The 19,244-nt window shown below is 45.0% G+C and overlaps 1 protein-coding gene across 2 annotated transcripts; it reads left to right on the plus strand.

Moving 5' to 3' along the window:
• Window positions 1-1,188: 1,188 nt before the first annotated feature.
• On the plus strand, window positions 1,189-16,750 carry mrps22 (mitochondrial ribosomal protein S22). 2 transcript variants are annotated; one of them, XM_055895257.1, is made up of 7 exons: window positions 1,189-1,340; window positions 5,921-6,081; window positions 6,242-6,406; window positions 6,580-6,807; window positions 6,923-7,068; window positions 13,763-13,871; window positions 13,992-16,750. In XM_055895257.1, exons 1-7 carry the CDS (start codon window positions 1,214-1,216, stop codon window positions 14,079-14,081), a joined length of 1,026 nt encoding a protein of 341 aa, XP_055751232.1. In that variant the 5' UTR covers window positions 1,189-1,213; the 3' UTR covers window positions 14,082-16,750. The 2 variants fall into 2 exon arrangements, with proteins under 2 accessions (XP_055751232.1, XP_055751231.1); XM_055895256.1 differs by lacking the exon at window positions 1,189-1,340 and adding an exon at window positions 1,371-1,669.
• Window positions 16,751-19,244: the final 2,494 nt, after the last annotated feature.

The raw sequence follows: 19,244 nt of genomic DNA on the forward strand, positions 1-19,244 counted from the left end.
ATAGCCACCTGGTCTGACATAATCCCTTTCTAGAAGATCTTAGCAGTGATCAAGGCTTCACTCCTACATGTTACCAGGGACGACCAGAGAATGTCTGCCAAAGCTAGCCTATTCTTTCTCTCTGAATAAATACTCAACAGTCCAAAAACAGTCTCTTTGGTTTCACTCTCCTTCTATTGTGGAATACACTATTGTGTACAATCAAAATTCAATTGCCTACCATTATAGAACTGTCCAATCAGTTGCTGACTTATGGGTAAGAATGAATAACTATCTAACAAAATGTTTGTGACTTCCTTAAAGTTTTCATACAAAGATATTCCCCTAGAATCTATCCCACGATAATTTATTATTAAGAATGTTTCAAAAATACTTGGAGATAATTTTTCACAGCCCAAATCATAAGGCGTTTGTCAGTAAATTTTTGCTAAAGTGCAACGTTAAGTGTCTGTGTTTTTTAGGATGTCTACATGAGAAAGGGTTTTGTATGTCTGCATAAAAAAGTGTGTGTGTGTGTGCTCCTATCATCCAGACAGATTTCTCAGCTATCTATCAGACAATGCAGGAACACATTGTAACGATGGTGTAGGAATGTCTAGTACTCTGGACTCAAAGCTATGCCTCAAGGATAGGCAGGCATCACACAGCGGTGCAGAAAAACAACCAAATTGCTGAATATAGGAATAGCTGAATTCTTACATCAGACACAATTCTACCATGCAGAGAGAAGGCAAGAGACTTGTTTTTTAGGTTGGCACCCCAAACATGTTGAGACTCATGACATCTAAATGGAATATGTTTTTTATTGTATTCATTTTTGTAATGAGAAAAGACTGTCTGTATTGGTCAGACAAACATAATACATGTTTATGGTACTTACAATGAGGACAATACTAAATTCCTTATTCATTTGACATGTTAGTCATTTAGCAGACATTTAGCAGACACTCTTATTCAGAGCGACTTATAGTAGTGAGTGCATACATTTTCGTACTTATTCCAACCTAGACGACCGGCCAGTTTCACGAGCGTCACCACTGGAACCATGAACACATTGCAAGTGGACACAGAATACATGATCAATTTGCGCCATCTGGTGAACATCCTTTATAAAACTGTCACACAATCGGAAGACTCAATCTCCCATGATTCCACAATTTCTACGTCGTTTGTATTAGGTCACGATAGTGTAATCCATGAGATAGCTACAAACATGGCCGCGTTTGGTGCAGCACGGTGCCTCTTTAGGAGCTATTCTCGGGTCAAAAATGTCGATCAAAACACAGGAATACTTGTCAGATGTAGCAGAAGGATGTTGTGCAGTGCACCGTCTGACAGCAGTAAGTCGTTTATTTACAATGTGTGGCCACACCGAGAAACTGGAGCTCTACCACTGACCTTGTAGCATGTGTAGCTACTGTTATCTACTGTTAGCTGCCTATGCGAAAACTTTGCTAGCGTTTTCTTTTTAGTATTTGAATCACTTGAATGGTACTGGTAGCTAGCTGTTATCCTTGGAGCTATTTACACACATGTGGACAAGAACGTACATCTATGCTGCGTTCAAAACTGGGAACTCTGAAATCACCGACTTCCGAATTCAGCGCGTTCAAGATAACTGCGAATTCGGAAAAGTTCAGACTGGAAATCGTTAACGGTCACCAACTAGGTATTCCAAGGAAACGGGAACTCGGTCATCTTTCTAGAGACTTGACTTTCCGCCCTGAAGATAATTGACTTCATGGTTTGACCTCCGTTTAAAAGAAAATATTTTCCACTAGTCTTGAACGTATCATTAGCATTTTATTTAGCACAAACTACTGGTGGTTTCAAGACTGGGAATATGGGGGGAAAACGATGTCATGACTTCAGTGATCTTCAGAGCGGGAAGTCAGAGCTCATCACTGCACTATATACTCCTGTAAACTGGTCATCTCTGTATACCTGTCGCAAGACCCACTGGTTGAAACTTATTTATAAAACCCTCTTAGGCCTCACTCCCCCCAATCTGAGATATATACTGCAGCCCTCATCCTCCACCCGTTCTGCCATTCACATTCTGTTAAAGGTCCCCAAAGCGCACACATCCATGGGTCGCTTGTCTTTTCAGTTCGTTGCAGCTAGTGACTGGAACGAGCTGCAACAAACACTCAAACTGGACAGTTTTATCTCAATCTCGTCAAAAACTCAATCATTGACACTTACTGACAGTTGTGGCTGCTTTGCGCGATGTACTGCTGTCTCTACTTCTTTTGTTCTGTTGTCTGTGCTCCATAATGTATGTACCATGTTTTGTGCTGTTGTCATGTGTTGCTGCCTTGCTATGTTGTGTTGTCTCTCTTGTCGTGATGTGTATGTTGTCCTATATTTATATGAAATGTTTTTAAAACCAGCCCCCTACCCCACAGGAGGCCTTTTGTCTTATGGTAGGCCATCATTGTAAGTAAGAATTTGTTCTTAACTGACTTGCCTAGTTAAATTAAATACGTAAAAGCTCTTGTAAGATGCCAGAGCTTCTGACATTTTCTGACTTGGAAATAATTTTTCCCACTGAGTTCCCAGTTGTCTTGACCTTTTGGGAGCTGGAGATTTCTAATATCTGAGTTCAAAGTTGTTTTGAACGTGACAGCAATCAGACTCGTTGCATCAGAGACATTGTATCTGGCTACCATGGCCTGAACAGGCGAACTTTTCGAGGTACGAATATTTCAAAAAAAAAATATGATCAATGGCTCATTCGAGAGAAGACAACTTCCCGCGTTATGACATCGGCCAGTATTGAAAGCTGATTTGATAGTCAGATTTTTAGGCTGGGTTTCTGTACAGCACTTCGAGATATTAGCTGATGTACGAAGGGCTATATACATTTGATTTGATAGACGTTTTCGCGATCTAAAAGTCGTATTTCTTTTATACTGAACAAATATGTAAACACATGTAACAATTTCAAAGATTTTAATGGGTTATAGTTCGTATGAGAAAAACAGTCAATGTGAATTTATTTATTAGGCCCTATGGATTTCACATGACTGGGAATACAGATATGCATCTCGTTGGTCAGATACCTTAAAAAAAAATGGTACTCCGGATCTCGGAATGGTATTTTTGTGCATTCAAATAGCCATTGATAAAATGCAATTGTGTTTGTTGTTTGTAGCGTATGACTGCCCATACCATAACCCCATCGCCACCATGGGACACTGTTCACAACGTTGACATCAGCAAACCACTCGCCTGCATGATGCCATAGTTGTGGTCTGCGGTGGTGAGGCTGGTTGGATGTACTGCCAAATTCTATAAAATGATGTTGGTGGTGGCTTATGGTAGAGCAATTAACATTACATCCTCTGGTAACAGCTCTGGTGGACTTTCCTGCAGTCAGCATGCCAATTGCACACTCCCTCAACTTGAGCCATCTGTGGCATTGTGTTTTGTGACATAATTGCACATTTTAATGGCCTTTTATTGTCCCCAGCACAAGGTACACCTGTGTAATGATCATGCCATTTAATCAGCTTCTTGATATGCCACACCTGTGAGGTTAATGGATTATCTCGGCAAAGGAGAAAGGCTCGCTAACTTTTTTTGTGGAACATTTCAGGGATCTTTTATTTTAGCTCATGAAACATGGGCCCAACACTTTACATGTTGCAGTTATATTTTTATATTTTTGTTCAGTGTAACTTCCAGTGTAGTGAGAGGGGTTTTATCACAATGCTACGTCATAATGGCCCGAATTTCTGCCTGCTTGAACGGCATTAGCTCAGATACACATGAAAACATGAAATGACCCTGGGAATCAAAAGGAAATTGACAAAAACAATATACCATTCAAAATGGGTGAATCTTTCCTTTTAAGCTCAAATCAAATTTTATTTGTCACATACATATTTAGCAGATGTTATTGCGGGCGTACCGAAATGCTTGTGTTCCTAGCGCCAACAGTGCAGTAGTATCTAACAATTCACAACAATACACACATCTAAAAGAATAGATTAAAAGATATATATATATATTTTATACACTGCTCAAAAAAATAAAGGGAACACTTAAACAACACAATGTAACTCCAAGTCAATCATACTTCTGTGAAATCAAACTGTCCACTTAGGAAGCAACACTGATTGACAATAAATTTCACATGCTGTTGTGCAAATGGAATAGACAAAAGGTGGAAATTATAGGCAATTAGCAAGACACCCCCAAAAAAGGAGTGATTCTGCAGGTGGTGACCACAGACCACTTCTCAGTTCCTATGCTTCCTGGCTGATGTTTTGGTCACTTTTGAATGCTGGCGGTGCTCTCACTCTAGTGGTAGCATGAGACGGAGTCTACAACCCACACAAGTGGCTCAGGTAGTGCAGTTCATCCAGGATGGCGCATCAATGCGAGTTGTGGCAAAAAGGTTTGCTGTGTCTGTCAGCGTAGTGTCCAGAGCATGGAGGCGCTACCAGGAGACAGGCCAGTACATCAGGAGATGTGGAGGAGGCCGTAGGAGGGCAACAACTCAGCAGCAGGACCGCTACCTCCGCCTTTGTGCAAGGAGGTGCACTGCCAGAGCCCTGCAAAATGACCTCCAGCAGGCCACAAATGTGCATGTGTCAGCATATGGTCTCACAAGGGGTCTGAGGATCTCATCTCGGTACCTAATGGCAGTCAGGCTACCTCTGGCGAGCACATGGAGGGCTGTGCGGCCCCACAAAGAAATGCCACCCCACACCATGACTGACCCACCGCCAAACCGGTCATGCTGGAGGATGTTGCAGGCAGCAGAACGTTCTCCACGGCGTCTCCAGACTCTGTCATGTCTGTCACATGTGCTCATGTGCTCAGTGTGAACCTGCTTTCATCTGTGAAGAGCACAGGGCGCCAGTGGCGAATTTGCCAATCTTGGTGTTCTCTGGCAAATGCCAAACGTCCTGCACGGTGCTGGGCTGTAAGCACAACCCCCACCTGTGGACGTCGGGCCCTCATACCACCCTCATGGAGTCTGTTTCTGACCGTTTTAGCAGACACATGCACATTTGTGGCCTGCTGGAGGTCATTTTGCAGGGCACTGGCAGTGCACCTCCTGGCACAAAGGCGGAGGTAGCAGTCCTGCTGCTGGGTTGTTGCCCTCCTACGGCCTCCTCCACATCTCCTGATGTACTGGCCTGTCTCCTGGTAGCGCCTCCATGCTCTGGACACTACGCTGACAGACACAGCAAACCTTTTTGCCACAACTCGCATTGATGTGCCATCCTGGATGAACTGCACTACCTGAGCCACTTGTGTGGGTTATAGACTCCGTCTCATGCTACCACTAGAGTGAGAGCACCGCCAGCATTCAAAAGTGACCAAAACATCAGCCAGGAAGCATAGGAACTGAGAAGTTGTCTGTGGTCACCACCTGCAGAATCACTCCTTTTTTGGGGGTGTCATACTAATTGCCTATAATTTCCACCTTTTGTCTATTCCATTTGCACAACAGCATGTGAAATTTATTGTCAATCAGTGTTGCTTCCTAAGTGGACAGTTTGATTTCACAGAAGTGTGATTGACTTGGAGTTACATTGTGTTGTTTAAGTGTTCCCTTTATTTTTTTGAGCAGTGTATATTCCTCCTCACTCTCGTCAAGTTTGATTTCTGATCTTTAAGTACAGAGTCCGTTTTAAGATTCTTTGGAGAACATGGAACAATCATTCTAGTAATTGAAGATTAAGTGCAATTATGAAAAATATCTAGAAGGCTTGTGTTCAGGAGAAGGTTTGTACGTAATCTTTGGTTTGTTCTTGGCGCCATTCTTCCTGTTTTGCGTCATCAGTGAGGTCACTTCCCGTGTCAATATGCGCAGTGTGACTAGCTCTGATGCAGGCCGTACCTGCAGATCTGAGACCAGAGCTAGCATCATCCATCTCTGAAGTCATTCATTTGTTTCTAGATTCTCCAGATGCCCATGTGAAGCCCCAGTTTCTGGATGCAGAGGTGCAGGACATCCTAACCAGAATCACAGGCTTGAACCTGGAGAAGGTGTTCAGACCCATCAAACAGGAGCTGAAGCCCCCCAAGTACAAACTCATGACAGACGCACAGCTGGAAGAGGTACACACACAGTAGGGCAGATAGTTTGTCTGTCATGCAGAGTAGTGAATGGCTCTACAACATCTACTGCAACATTATGAACAGTTCAGTTGGCAGATTACATCCCTGTACAGCTGGTGTCAGTCTTGTTAATGTGTCACACTGTGTGTTTGTGTTGTAGGCGATCCAGAGTGCCAGGGAGCAGGCCCAGAGGCTGCTGAAGATGCCTCCGGTGCTGCCGGAGAGGAAGCCCATCAATGATGTCCTGTCTGAGGACAAGATCCTGGAGGGCATGGACACAGCCAAATACGTCTTCACTGACATCACCTTCAACATACCGCACAGGGTAGGAGAGAGAGGAAGAGAGTGTGTTTGTGTCAACATGCACGACAAGCAAAGTGTGCGTAATGGCTTGTGTCAACCATAAATGTTGGTTATCATTTACAATGCCTCAAACAATTAGTGCTCTTTAGTCTTCTCACTGTCTAGTTTTGTTCTCTCTTCAATGGTTGTTTCCAGGAGCGGTTCATAGTGATCCGGGAACCCACTGGGACTCTGAGGAAGGCATCGTGGGAGGAGAGGGATAGGATCCTGCAGGTCTACTTCCCTAAAGAGGGCCGCAGGCTCACAGCACCCCCTGTCTTCAAGGAGGAGAACCTGAAGGTGGTGTTTGGCCAGGATCGTCATGAGGATATGTTGGATCTGTGCCAGGTCCAGTTTGAACCTGACTCCTCAGAATACATCAGGGTAAAATACCACTTCCTTCACACTCCTCAACAGGCTGTCCAGATGTATGCTTCAGTTATTATTACCCATTAGCAGTTAGTAAAACTCTCCCTATTGGCTGTGCTCTGTTGTCCAGGTGCATGAAGCCACCTATGAGGATCTAGAGAAGATGGGGAAGTATGATCTGCTGCGCTCCACCAGACACTTTGGAGGCCTGGTCTGGTACCTGGTCAATGCCAGGAGGGTGGACGGACTCATGATAGACATGCTGCAGAAAGACCTGTGAGTATCTTGTGTTAGAGCAGGGGTTCTCAACCTTTTTTTGGTTACTGTACCACCTACTTTTTTTCCCTTCACATTTTCTAACAGACCATTTATATTTTCCAACGGGGCTATACATTTGGGTGAGGTTTTTTTCTCGTCGGAGTAGCCTCGTTTCACTGCCAAAAATAGTGTTCAGTGAAATAACACACAATGTCAAATACAGGTAGCCTAGTCAAATAATTAACACCCAGTCACATTAACCATTACTCTCTCGCGGGACTAACGCTCTGTGTGTCGCCAAACATTGCTGCTGCTCATTCCGTTTGCTCGAAAATTGATAAATGGTTAAAAACAATAAGGCCCGCGTTCGTAGAGACACATACCAGTTCTACTGGTAGTACTGCTACTACCAGCAGTACTACACCTGCACCTGTCAACGACACAAGTTGTTCTGCTTCCACGAGCACATCCAATGCTAGGATCAGATATTCTACATTTGTTGTTAGCCCAGCTAGCATGGACACTGAGTTGTGAATCTGATGCAGCCGAAGAGCTACCGCCCCCTTACCCGGGAAAGTACCGAACAACAGACAGGGACGTTGGACCATCGAAGAGGCTCAAATATGATGAGAACTACATTGATTTGTGGTTCAATTATTTTGGTAGTAGTGCCTTTCCTCAGCCACTGTGTGTTATATGTGCAAAGTACTATCTCACAACTCTACAAAACCTTCATTCTTGTGCAGACATTAAGAAACAAAACATGCCAATTTGGAAAATAAGCCAAGGAAGTTTTGAGTGAGAATTAAGGTGACTTTCGAGTAGTAAGACGTGTATAAAAGCAACAGATACCATTAATAAGAAGGGTCTAGAAGCGTCTTATATGGTGAGCTACTGCGTGGCTAAGACAGGCAAGCCACATACTATTGTGGAGGACTTAATTCTTCCTGCTGCCGCGGGTATGTCTGAGACAATGCTGAGGGGAAAAGGCCAAAGAAACTATACAGACAATGACTTCATCAAACAACACTGTTTCACGACACATCAGTGACATGCAGGAGATGTTTTGACACAGTTACTGCTTCACATACAAGCCAGTGAATTCTATGCATTACAGCTGGATGAGTCAACAGACGTGGCGGGCCTTGCACAGCTCCTGGTATACAGTTGAAGTCGGAAGTTTACATACACCATAGCCAAATACATTCAAACTCAGATTTTCACAATTCCTAACATTTAATCAGAGTAAAAATCCCCTGTTTTAGGTCAGGTAGGATCACCACTTTATTTTAAGAATGTGAAATGTCAGCATAATAGTGATTTATTTCAGCTTTTATTTCTTTGATCACATTCCCAGTGCGTCAGAAGTTTACACACACTCAATTAGTATTTGGTAGCATTGCCTTTACATTTTTTAAACTTGGGTCAAACGTTTCGGGTAGCCTTCCTCAAGCTTCCGACAATAAGTTGGGTGAATTTTGTCCCATTCTTCCTGACAGAGCTGGTGTAACTGAGTCAGCTTTATTGCTCGCAGTTTTATTGCTCCTTGCTCGCACATGCTTTTTCACTTCTGCCCACACATTTTCTATAGGATTGAGGTCAAGGCTTTGTGATGGCCGCTCCAATACCTTGACTTTGTTGTCCTTAAGCCATTTTGCCGCAACTTTGGATGTATGCTTTGGGTCATTGTCCATTTGGAAGACCCATTTGCGACCATGCTTTAACTTCCTGACTGATGTCTTGAAATGTTGCTTCAATATATCCACATAATTTTCCTCCTCATGATGTCATCTATTTTGTGAAGTGCACCAGTCGCTCCTGCAGCAAAGCACCCCCACTACATGATGCTGCCTCCCCCGTGCTTCACAATTGGGATGGTAATCTTCGGCTTGCAAGCCTCCCCCTTTTTCCTCCAAACATAACGATGGTCATTATGGCCAAACAGTTTTATTTTTGTTTGATCAGACCAGAAGACATTTCTCAAAAGTACGATCTTTGTCCCCATGTGCAGTTGCAAACCGTAGTCTGGCTTTTTTGTGGCGGTTTTTAAGCATTGGCTTCTTCTTTGCTGATCGGCCTTTCAGGTTACTTCGATATAGGACTCGTTTTACTGTGGATATAGATGCTTTTGTACCTGTTTCCTCCAGCATCTTCACAAGGTCCTTTGCTGTTGTTCTGGGATTGATTTGCACTTTTCGCGCCAAAGTAAATTCATCTCTAAGAGACAGAATGCGTCTCCTTCCTGAGCGGTATGACGGCTGCGTGGTCCCATGGTGTTCGTACAGATGAACGTGGTACCTTCAGGCGTTTGGAAATTGCTCCCAAGGTTGAATGACTTGTGGGGGTTTACAGTTTTTTTCAGTCTTAGCTGATTTCTTTTGATTTTCCCATGATGTCAAGCAAAGAGGCACTGAGTTTGAAGGTAGACCTTGAAATAGATCCACAGGTACACCTCCAATTGACTCAAATGATGTCAATTAGCCTATCAGAAGCTTCTAATGACATTATTTTCTGAAATTTTCCAAGCTGTTTAAAGGCACAGTCAACTTAGTGTATGTAAACTTCTGACCCACTGGAATTGTGATACAGTGAATTATAAGTAAAATAATCTGTCTGTAAACAATTGTTGGAAAACTTACTTGTGTCATACACAAAGTAGATGTCCTAACCGACTTGCCAGAACTATAGTTTGTTAACAAGATGTTTGTGGAGTGGTTGAAAAATTAGTTTTAATGACTCTAATCTAAGTGTATGTAAACTTCCGACTTCAACTGTATGTCTGTTACATTTATGCGTGGTCAATTAAGGAAGACGTCCTCTTCTGGAAACCAGGACAACAGGAGAGGATATTTTTAAAGTACTGGACAGCTTTGTGACATCAAATGGACTTTGGTGGTCAAGATGTGTTGGTATCTGTACTGATGGCGTAAAAGCCATGACAGGGAGACATAGTGGAGTGGTAACCCGGATGCAAGCAGTTGCCCCTGACGCCACTTGGGTACACTGCAGCATCCACCGAGAGGCTCTTGGTGCCAAGGGAATGCCTGACAGCTTGAAAGATGTTTTGGATACTACAGTAAAAATGGTTTACTTTGTTAAAGTAAGGTCCCTGAAAGCACTAGGCAATGTTATGGGCAGCGACCATGTAACGCTTTTACAACATACAGAAAGGAGTGTGCTGGATATCAAGGGGCAGAGTATTGACACGTTTTTGTTTTTGATTGAAGATTAGCTTAGTTTTCTTTACTGACCATAATTTTCACTTGTCTGACCGCTGGCATGATGACAAGTTTCTCACACGACTGGCCTATCTGGGTGATGTTTTTTCTCGCCTGAATGATCTGAATCTAGGATTACAGGGACTCTCCGCAACTATATTCAATGTGCGGGACAAAATTGAGGCTATGATTAAGAAGTTGGAGCTCTTTTCTGTCTGCATTAACAGGGACAACACACGGGTCTTTCCATCATTGTATGATTTTTTTTGTGCAAATGAACGCAAGCTTACAGACAATGTCAAATGTGATATATATAGCGAAGCACCTGAGTGAGTTGGGTGCGCAATTACACAGGTACTTTCCCGAAACGGATGACACAAGCAACTGAATTCGTTATCCCTTCCATGCCCTGCCTCCAGTCCACTTACCGATATCTAAACAAGAGGGCCTCATCGAAATTGCAAAAAGCAGTTCTGTGAAATTTGAATTTAATCAGAAGCCACTGCCAGATTTCTGGATTGGGCTGCGCTCAGAGTATAAACTGACACTCATTCTTATGTTTAATAAATGTATCGTAATGTGTGTGTGTGTGTGGCAGGCTTACAATTATGGCAAAAAAACAACATTTGAGAGTGTGCTGACTCTGGTGCTAGAGGGGGTACACAGCTGGAGGTTGAATGTTTGGGGTACGGGACTATAAAAAGTTTGAGAACCACTGACCTACTGAATTTAGCTCTGCCCGGAGTACCCCTGAAGTACCCCCCTCATGTGAATTTGACCAGTTAGCCTATGGTATCATGAATCTTCTCAAGTACCCCCTGTGGGTAGGCCAAGTACCCCCATGGGTCCTAGTACCCCCTGTTGATAGGCTAAGTATCCCCAGGGGTCCTAGTATCTCCTGGTTTTTCTCCAACTTTAATACAAATATGACACCCCATGCCATCTGTTTGACTCCACATGCCATATGTTATAACAGTGTTTTGTAGGCATTGTGACTAGGGCTGTTGCGGTGACTGTATTACCACCACACCGGCCGTCACGAGTCATGGAGGCAGTCAAATGAAGGCTTCTCCAAGCTCTGATGCTGCTGATGGTCATTAGTACCTACCAAACTTGCTTAACTGCCTGGTACTCAGCACTCTATTGTCCCTCTAATCACTCTGACATCAATGCAAATGTATTCAGAAATCTAATCAAACACTTCATGAGAGCCCATGAGCTAATGTTGCTCAACATTTCTATAGGCTTTGTAATTGTGGGAGAAAACAGAGTGATGGCCGCTAATTAAATACATTTTCTCCCCAATCGCTAGTAATTACTATCTTGTCTCATCGCTACAACTCCGGTACGGGCTCGGGAGAGACGAAGGTTGAAAGCCATGCGTCCTCCCGCCCCCCCTCGGTTAGCGAGCACTGCGCCCGGCCCGCCACAGGAGTCGCTGGAGCGCGATGAGACAAGGATATCCCTACCGGCCAAACCCTCCCTAACCCGGACGACGCTAAGCCAATTGTGCGTCGCCCCATGGACCTCCCGGTCGCGGCCGGCTGCGACAGAGCCTGGGCGCGAACCCAGAGACTCTGGTGGCGCAGCTAGACCACTGCGCCACCCGGGAGGCGCACATTGCTTATATTTACAACAGGAATATAGCCTACCTGGCTGGCTTGAAAATAAACCACGGGGATATCACACACACACACATGTATATATATTATTTAGTATATGTAAAGACGAGATTAAATCAAGAATAGGCTGATGGGTGACTATTATCCTATCACTGAATTATATATTATCACTTGTAAATGATGCCCAGCATAAGAAACAATGCCTTTTTTTGCGACTTGTTAGAATCATAGTCGCACACCTCATGTAGTCTAGCCCATAGGCCTATATGTGTTAATAAGGTTTGTATCGTGGCCAAATAACTTAATCTGCTTTACAAGGGGGTGTAGAGCTTAACATGGAACCCAAACCGGCTGCGTGTGTGCGCCATCGTGCATTAATGCATTTTGTCCCGCCCACACCAAACGCGATCACGACACGCAGGTTACAATATCAAAACAAACTCTGAACCAATTATATTAATTTGGGGACAGGTCGTAAAGCATTAAACATTTATGGCAATTTAGCTAGCTAGCTTGCACTTCTTAGCTAATTTGTCCTATTTAGCTAGCTTGCTGTTGCTAGCTAATTTGTCCTGGGATTTAAACATTGAGTTGTTATTTTACCTGAAATGCACAAGGTCCTCTATTCCGCCAATTAATTCACACATAAAACAGTCAACCGAATCGTTTCTAGTCATCTCTCCTCTTTCCAGGCTTTTTCTTCTCTTGACTTTATATTGCGATTGGCAACTTTCATAAATTAGGTGCATTACCGCCACTAACCTCGTTCGTCTTTCAGTCACCCACATGGGTATAAGCAATAAGGAGATGGCACGTGGGTACCTGCTTCTATAAACCAATGAGGAGATGGGAGAGGCAGGACTTGCAGCACGATCTGTGTCACAAATAGAACTGACTTCTATTTTAGCCCTTGGCAACGCAGACGCTCGAGCAGTGTGGGTGCAATAATTGAATAATATAGATTTCTAAATGTATTTTGCGCACGCGACGCGGGCGGTGTAGTCGGCCTGTTAGGCCTACTCGTCTTGTTGGCTGACAAAGTAAATGTGTCCAGTTCTTCCAATATCTTCAATATGCACCTTGTGGTATTGGATAAGAACACACAGGTGCGTCTCCGATGTGTCTGTCTTTACTTGTAGCCTGTGAGAAACACCTGATCACATGAAGGACAGCCATGTGAGTGAGACGCGCTTCGGATTGCGCGGCACACTCAGAGTAGGGCACAATGTAGCATTCTGCGCCGCAAAAGGCTTGGCTTTTTTTAGGGTGTGTTACGGCCACAAAGGGGATGCCGTTGTGAAATTTGAGTCATTATCAAGTGCTTGTGAAATTGTGAAAACCGCTCAACACAGAATAGCCGCATGTGCGCATTCCCTCAACGTTTGGAGAAAATATTTCTATTTTATTCAGCTTTGTTCAATTGTATTCTTCATACTATAAAATAATGGAACGGAATTCTAAGCAAATCTTGTCTGCTAAATGAACTAGTGTAGACCCCATCCATATGACAGTCAGAACAGGGCCTAACATAAGGACGTATCAGACTATGTTATTCTGTTCTTCTGAAATACACTACATGTTCTTCATATCATGTTTCTTTAGACCTGTCTAAAATACATCGTATTTATTGTTAAGGTGTTTGCTATATTACAAGGATGTATTCAACTATTTAAAATGGTTTGTAGGCTATGTGTGGAAGCCAGGAGATGCTAAATGTGTTTGTTAATTAACGGTCAATTACCATGAGACCGACTGACAATTTTGTGACTACCTCAGCCCTTATTGTGACAAGTATTGATTTAACACCATAGCTGTCATTGTTAGCCCAGAGTAGCCACTATAACAGTGGCTGTATTGTTCTCTTTGTTCTAGGTTGCAGGATGCAGTGAGTCTGGTAGGGCTGTTCAACAAGGTCCATCCACACAGTGAGACAGCCCAGGAGGCCTTCAGCCAACAGGCTTCAGGACTGGACCTGCTCAAGGTGGGCCCAATCAGTAGACACTAGTGCGTCTCAGGACCTGGTTGATGCACCAGTCACCGTATTGGCAGCCATGGTAGCCAGTAAACCCTTTGTTTAACCTCTGTGTCTGTTCCCCACCAGATCTACGCTAAGCGGGAGTCCCAGAGGGCAGGATACGTAGAGCTGGCCCTGCAGGCCTACGAGCAGACCTCCGCAGAGAGCTCCGTCTGACATGCATCACCACACCTAACCACAGGACAGCTGTGTCACATCACAGAGAGCTCCGTCTGACATGCATCACCATACCTAACCACAGGACAGCTGTGTCACATCACAGAGAGCTCCGTCTGACATGCATCACCACACCTAACCACAGGACAGCTGTGTCACATCACAGAGAGCTCCGTCTGACATGCATCACCACACCTAACCACAGGACAGCTGTGTCACATCACAGAGAGCTCCGTCGGACATGCATCACCACACCTAACCACAGGACAGCTGTGTCACATCACAGCAGAGCTCCGTCGGACATGCATCACCACACCTAACCACAGGACAGCTGTGTCACATCACAGAGAGCTCCGTCTGACATGCATCACCACACCTAACCACAGGACAGCTGTGTCACATCACAGAGAGCTCCGTCTGACATGCATCACCACACCTAACCACAGGACAGCTGTGTCACATCACAGAGAGCTCTGTCTGACATGCATCACCACACCTAACCACAGGACAGCTGTGTCACATCACAGAGAGCTCCGTCTGACATGCATCACCACACCTAACCACAGGACAGCTGTCACATCACAGAGAGCTCCGTCGGACATGCATCACCACACCTAACCACAGGACAGCTGTGTCACATCACAGAGAGCTCCGTCTGACATGCATCACCACACCTAACCACAGGACAGCTGTGTCACATCACAGAGAGCTCCGTCTGACATGCATCACCACACCTAACCACAGGACAGCTGTGTCACATCACAGAGAGCTCCGTCGGACATGCATCACCACACCTAACCACAGGACAGCTGTGTCACATCACAGAGAGCTCCGTCTGACATGCATCACCACACCTAACCACAGGACAGCTGTGTCACATCACAGAGAGCTCCGTCGGACATGCATCACCACACCTAACCACAGGACAGCTGTCACATCACAGAGAGCTCCGTCGGACAAGCATCACCACACCTAACCACAAGACAGCTGTGTCACATCACAGAGAGCTCCGTCTGACATGCATCACCACACCTAACCACAGGACAGCTGTCACATCACAGAGAGCTCCGTCTGACATGCATCACCACACCTAACCACAGGACAGCTGTGTCACATCACAGAGAGCTCCGTCTGACATGCATCACCACACCTAACCACAGGACAGCTGTGTCACATCACAGAGAGCTCCGTCTGACATGCATCACCACACCCAACCACAGGACAGCTGTGTCACATCACAGAGAGCTCCGTCGGACATGCATCACCACACCTAACCACAGGACAGCTGTGTCACATCACAGAGAGCTCCGTCTGACATGCATCACCACACCTAACCACAAGACAGCTGTGTCACATCACAGAGAGCTCCGTCTGACATGCATCACCACACCTAACCACAGGACAGCTGTGTCACATCACAGAGAGCTCCGTCTGACATGCATCACCACACCTAACCACAGGACAGCTGTGTCACATCACAGAGAGCTCCGTCGGACATGCATCACCACACCTAACCACAGGACAGCTGTGTCACATCACAGAGAGCTCCGTCTGACATGCATCACCACACCTAACCACAAGACAGCTGTGTCACATCACAGAGAGCTCCGTCTGACATGCATCACCACACCTAACCACAGGACAGCTGTCACATCACAGAGAGCTCCGTCTGACATGCATCACCACACCTAACCACAGGACAGCTGTGTCACATCACAGAGAGCTCAGTCTGACATGCATCACCACACCTAACCACAGGACAGCTGTGTCACATCACAGAGAGCTCCGTCTGACATGCATCACCACACCTAACCACAGGACAGCTGTGTCACATCACAGCAGAGCTCAGTCTGACATACATCACCACACCTAACCACAGGACAGCTGTGTCACATCACAGAGAGCTCCGTCTGACATGCATCACCACACCTAACCACAGGACAGCTGTCACATCACAGAGAGCTCCGTCTGACATGCATCACCACACCTAACCACAGGACAGCTGTGTCACATCACAGAGAGCTCAGTCTGACATGCATCACCACACCTAACCACAGGACAGCTGTGTCACATCACAGAGAGCTCCGTCTGACATGCATCACCACACCTAACCACAGGACAGCTGTGTCACATCACAGAGAGCTCAGTCTGACATGCATCACCACACCTAACCACAGGACAGCTGTGTCACATCACAGAGAGCTCCGTCTGACATGCATCACCACACCTAACCACAGGACAGCTGTGTCACATCACAGCAGAGCTCAGTCTGACATCACCATACACCTCACACCAACGGAGCTGTGACATTATCCCCAATGGCCTGCCTTTCCATGATCAAAAATTCCACCAACTGGACAATTTCGGTGAGCAAAGAGAATAACGTAGTCCTTGAACTATGGAGCTCATATGAACCACTTGCAAGCCAAGTGTCCATTGGCAATAAATGGCATCAAAATGTGTATATAACTGGGGTCCTCCAGGCTTCAGTCTTCTATCATTTGGTGGAAGGGTACACGATGCAGTGCAGATATTCACTATTCACACATTTCAACCTTGTCATTTGTTCATAACCTTAATCATACTGTATCATAACATTGGAACTGAGTAAGCTGTTTAATTCTCATGATGTATGTACATTCAAAATAAAAATGTCTTTATTTACAGTCTCATTTATTGAATCTGAATTATTCTTAGGGCCTGATTCAGACAACCACTTGTCATCTTTATTGAGTTAATAACATTTCATTCCCTTTTCTAGACCAGTCATACAAAAGGCACTTGGATTCACATCTATAACAATGAAGTAGTTTCCCTATAAAAACAGCAGAGACCTAAGGCACTAGACCATGGCAGAGCAGCATGCGTGGCAAGACAAGCTCAACACCTGTGGAGAGGACCTAACCTAACTAATGAAAGATAGACCCCAAGCCTGGTTAGCCAGGGGTAAGACGTAGTGTAGAGAACTAATCTATTCCCATCTTCCTATGTGATTGGATAAGGTAAACATTTCACCCCAATGACCCCCTCTGGTTCACACTACATTTCATTCTATACTGTGGGTCAATATGAGAGTTTGATGAGGTACTAAGTACTGCACAAAGGATTTCAAAACCGGGGTCTATTTATGAGTTGGATTCTGTTGCTAAATGATTTGCAACGGAAAGAGTTTAATCTAGGAAGCAAACAAAACGAAATGGGGAGGGACCTACCTGAATTTGTCCAATAGAAACTTGTTTCCATTTGGAGTAAACAAGTTTCCATTGCAAAAACATTTAGCAACAGACCAAATGTTATGCAATGAAATCTGACTAATGAATACACCCCGGGGTCACGTTCAGCATTTAACCAGAAATTGATTTGACAGTAAATTTGTACCTGTTCAAAAATAAATCTTTTTTTTGTTTCCCGTTGCAAAACATTTCCTGCGTTTGTTCCTAATGAATGGGACCCTGTCCATCCATTCTCACCCAAAGCATTCTACAAACCCCCTCGTATTGTGTTTCACAGTTTAAAGACAAACTCCACCCGACTTTCACCAGTTTCACTGTAAAGGTAAACACTCCACCTCCCGCCCACACTCCCTTTCACTAGGAGTTTGAACAACAATACGTGTTCTTTGGTCACTTTAAGGACATTCCTCCAAGACTTTCAGTCATCTGTGGTGTCGTTGTCGTCCAGGTCAACGTCTGTGGTGTCGTCGTCCAAGTCAAAGATGTCCAGATCCAGATCGTCAAGGCCCTGGAGGGAAAAGCAATGTATATGAGTGATGAGTCAGTGGAAGACTAGGTGTGAGCGAGGCTGAACTACCTTGCTGGTACACTGTTGTCCCTTAACATTCATACAGCATTATTCAATGTCAAACATCAAAAGGTGATTTCCAATATAGATTAGCATTCTAAATACTGTGTAAGTCTTGGCAGGATGTATCAACTCTGGCCAGGCCAGGTTTACCTCTTCATTCCATTTATCATTCAGGTCCAGCAGGTCCATGGATGCTGCTGCTGCAGGGGCTGGTTCCACTCCTTTACCCTCTAAGAGTGCAGCTAGAGGGGATGGCTCCTCCACTCCTTTACCCTCTAAGAGGGAGGCTGCAGGGGCTGGCTCTGGTGGAAGCACCTGGGTAGGGGCTCTACTGCTGGGGCTGCTGCAGCCTGGTCTTCTACGGCTGGGGTTGGAGCTGGATATATGGCTGGGGCTAGGTCTATGAGTGGTGCTGGGGATAGGTCTATGAGGCTAGGTCTATGAGTGGTGGGGCTAGGTCTTTGAGTGGTGCTGGGAATAGGTCTATGAGTGGTGCCGGAGTGGTCTATGAGTGGTGCTGGGGCTAGGTCTATGAGTGGTGCTGGGGATAGGTCTATGAGTGGTGCTGGGAATATGTCTATGAGTGGTGCTGGGGTTAGGTCTATGAGTGGTGCTGGGGATAGGTCTATGAGTGGTGCTGGGAATATGTCTATGAGTGGTGCTGGGGTTAGGTCTATGAGTGGTGCTGGGGATAGGTCTATGAGTGGTGCTGGGGCTATGGCTATGAGTGGTGATGGGGCTAGGTCTATGAGTGGTGCTGGAGCTAGGTCTATGAGTGTTGCTGGGAATAGGTCTATGAGTGGTGCTCGGGCTAGGTCTATGAGTGGTGCTGGGGTTGGGTCTATGAGTGGGGATAGGTCTATGAGTGGTGCTGGGGATATGGCTATGAGTGGTGCTGGGTTAGGTCTATGAGTAGTGCTGGGGATAGGTCTATGAGTGGTGCTAGGTCTATGAGTGGTGCTGGGGTTAGGTCTATGAGTGGTGCTGGGTGCTCGGCTGCAGTGCTCGTGTATCTCTAGTGTACCTGTAGTGCTCGGCTGCTATTGAACCACTAGGTATTGCTAATACACTATAGTAACATAACTATACTGAACAAAAATATATGCGCAACAATTCAAAGATTTTACTGAGTTCCAGTTCATATAAAAGGAAATCAGTCAACTGAAATAAATTCACTAGACCCTTATCTATGGATTTCACATGACTGGGAATACAGTCGGTCACAGATACCTTAAAAAAACATAGGGGAATGGATCAGAAAACCAGTCAGTATCTGGTGTGACCACCTTGCAGTGCGACACATCTCCTTCGCATAGAGTTGATCAGGCTGTTGATTGTGACCTGTGAAATGTTGTCCCA

The sequence above is a fragment of the Salvelinus fontinalis genome, chromosome 33 (genome assembly GCF_029448725.1).
Source record: "Salvelinus fontinalis isolate EN_2023a chromosome 33, ASM2944872v1, whole genome shotgun sequence".
Lineage (NCBI taxonomy): Eukaryota > Metazoa > Chordata > Actinopteri > Salmoniformes > Salmonidae > Salvelinus > Salvelinus fontinalis.

Bases quoted from the DNA above. Each gene is read 5' to 3' on its own strand.
- mrps22 (XM_055895256.1), top strand. From the start codon at position 1,489: ATGGTACTGGTAGCTAGCTGTTATCCTTGGAGCTATTTACACACATGT. The intron at 7,069-13,762 runs GTGAGTATCTTG...TCTTTGTTCTAG, and splicing joins GACATGCTGCAGAAAGACCT to GTTGCAGGATGCAGTGAGTC. The intron at 13,872-13,991 runs GTGGGCCCAATC...GTTCCCCACCAG, and splicing joins CAGGACTGGACCTGCTCAAG to ATCTACGCTAAGCGGGAGTC.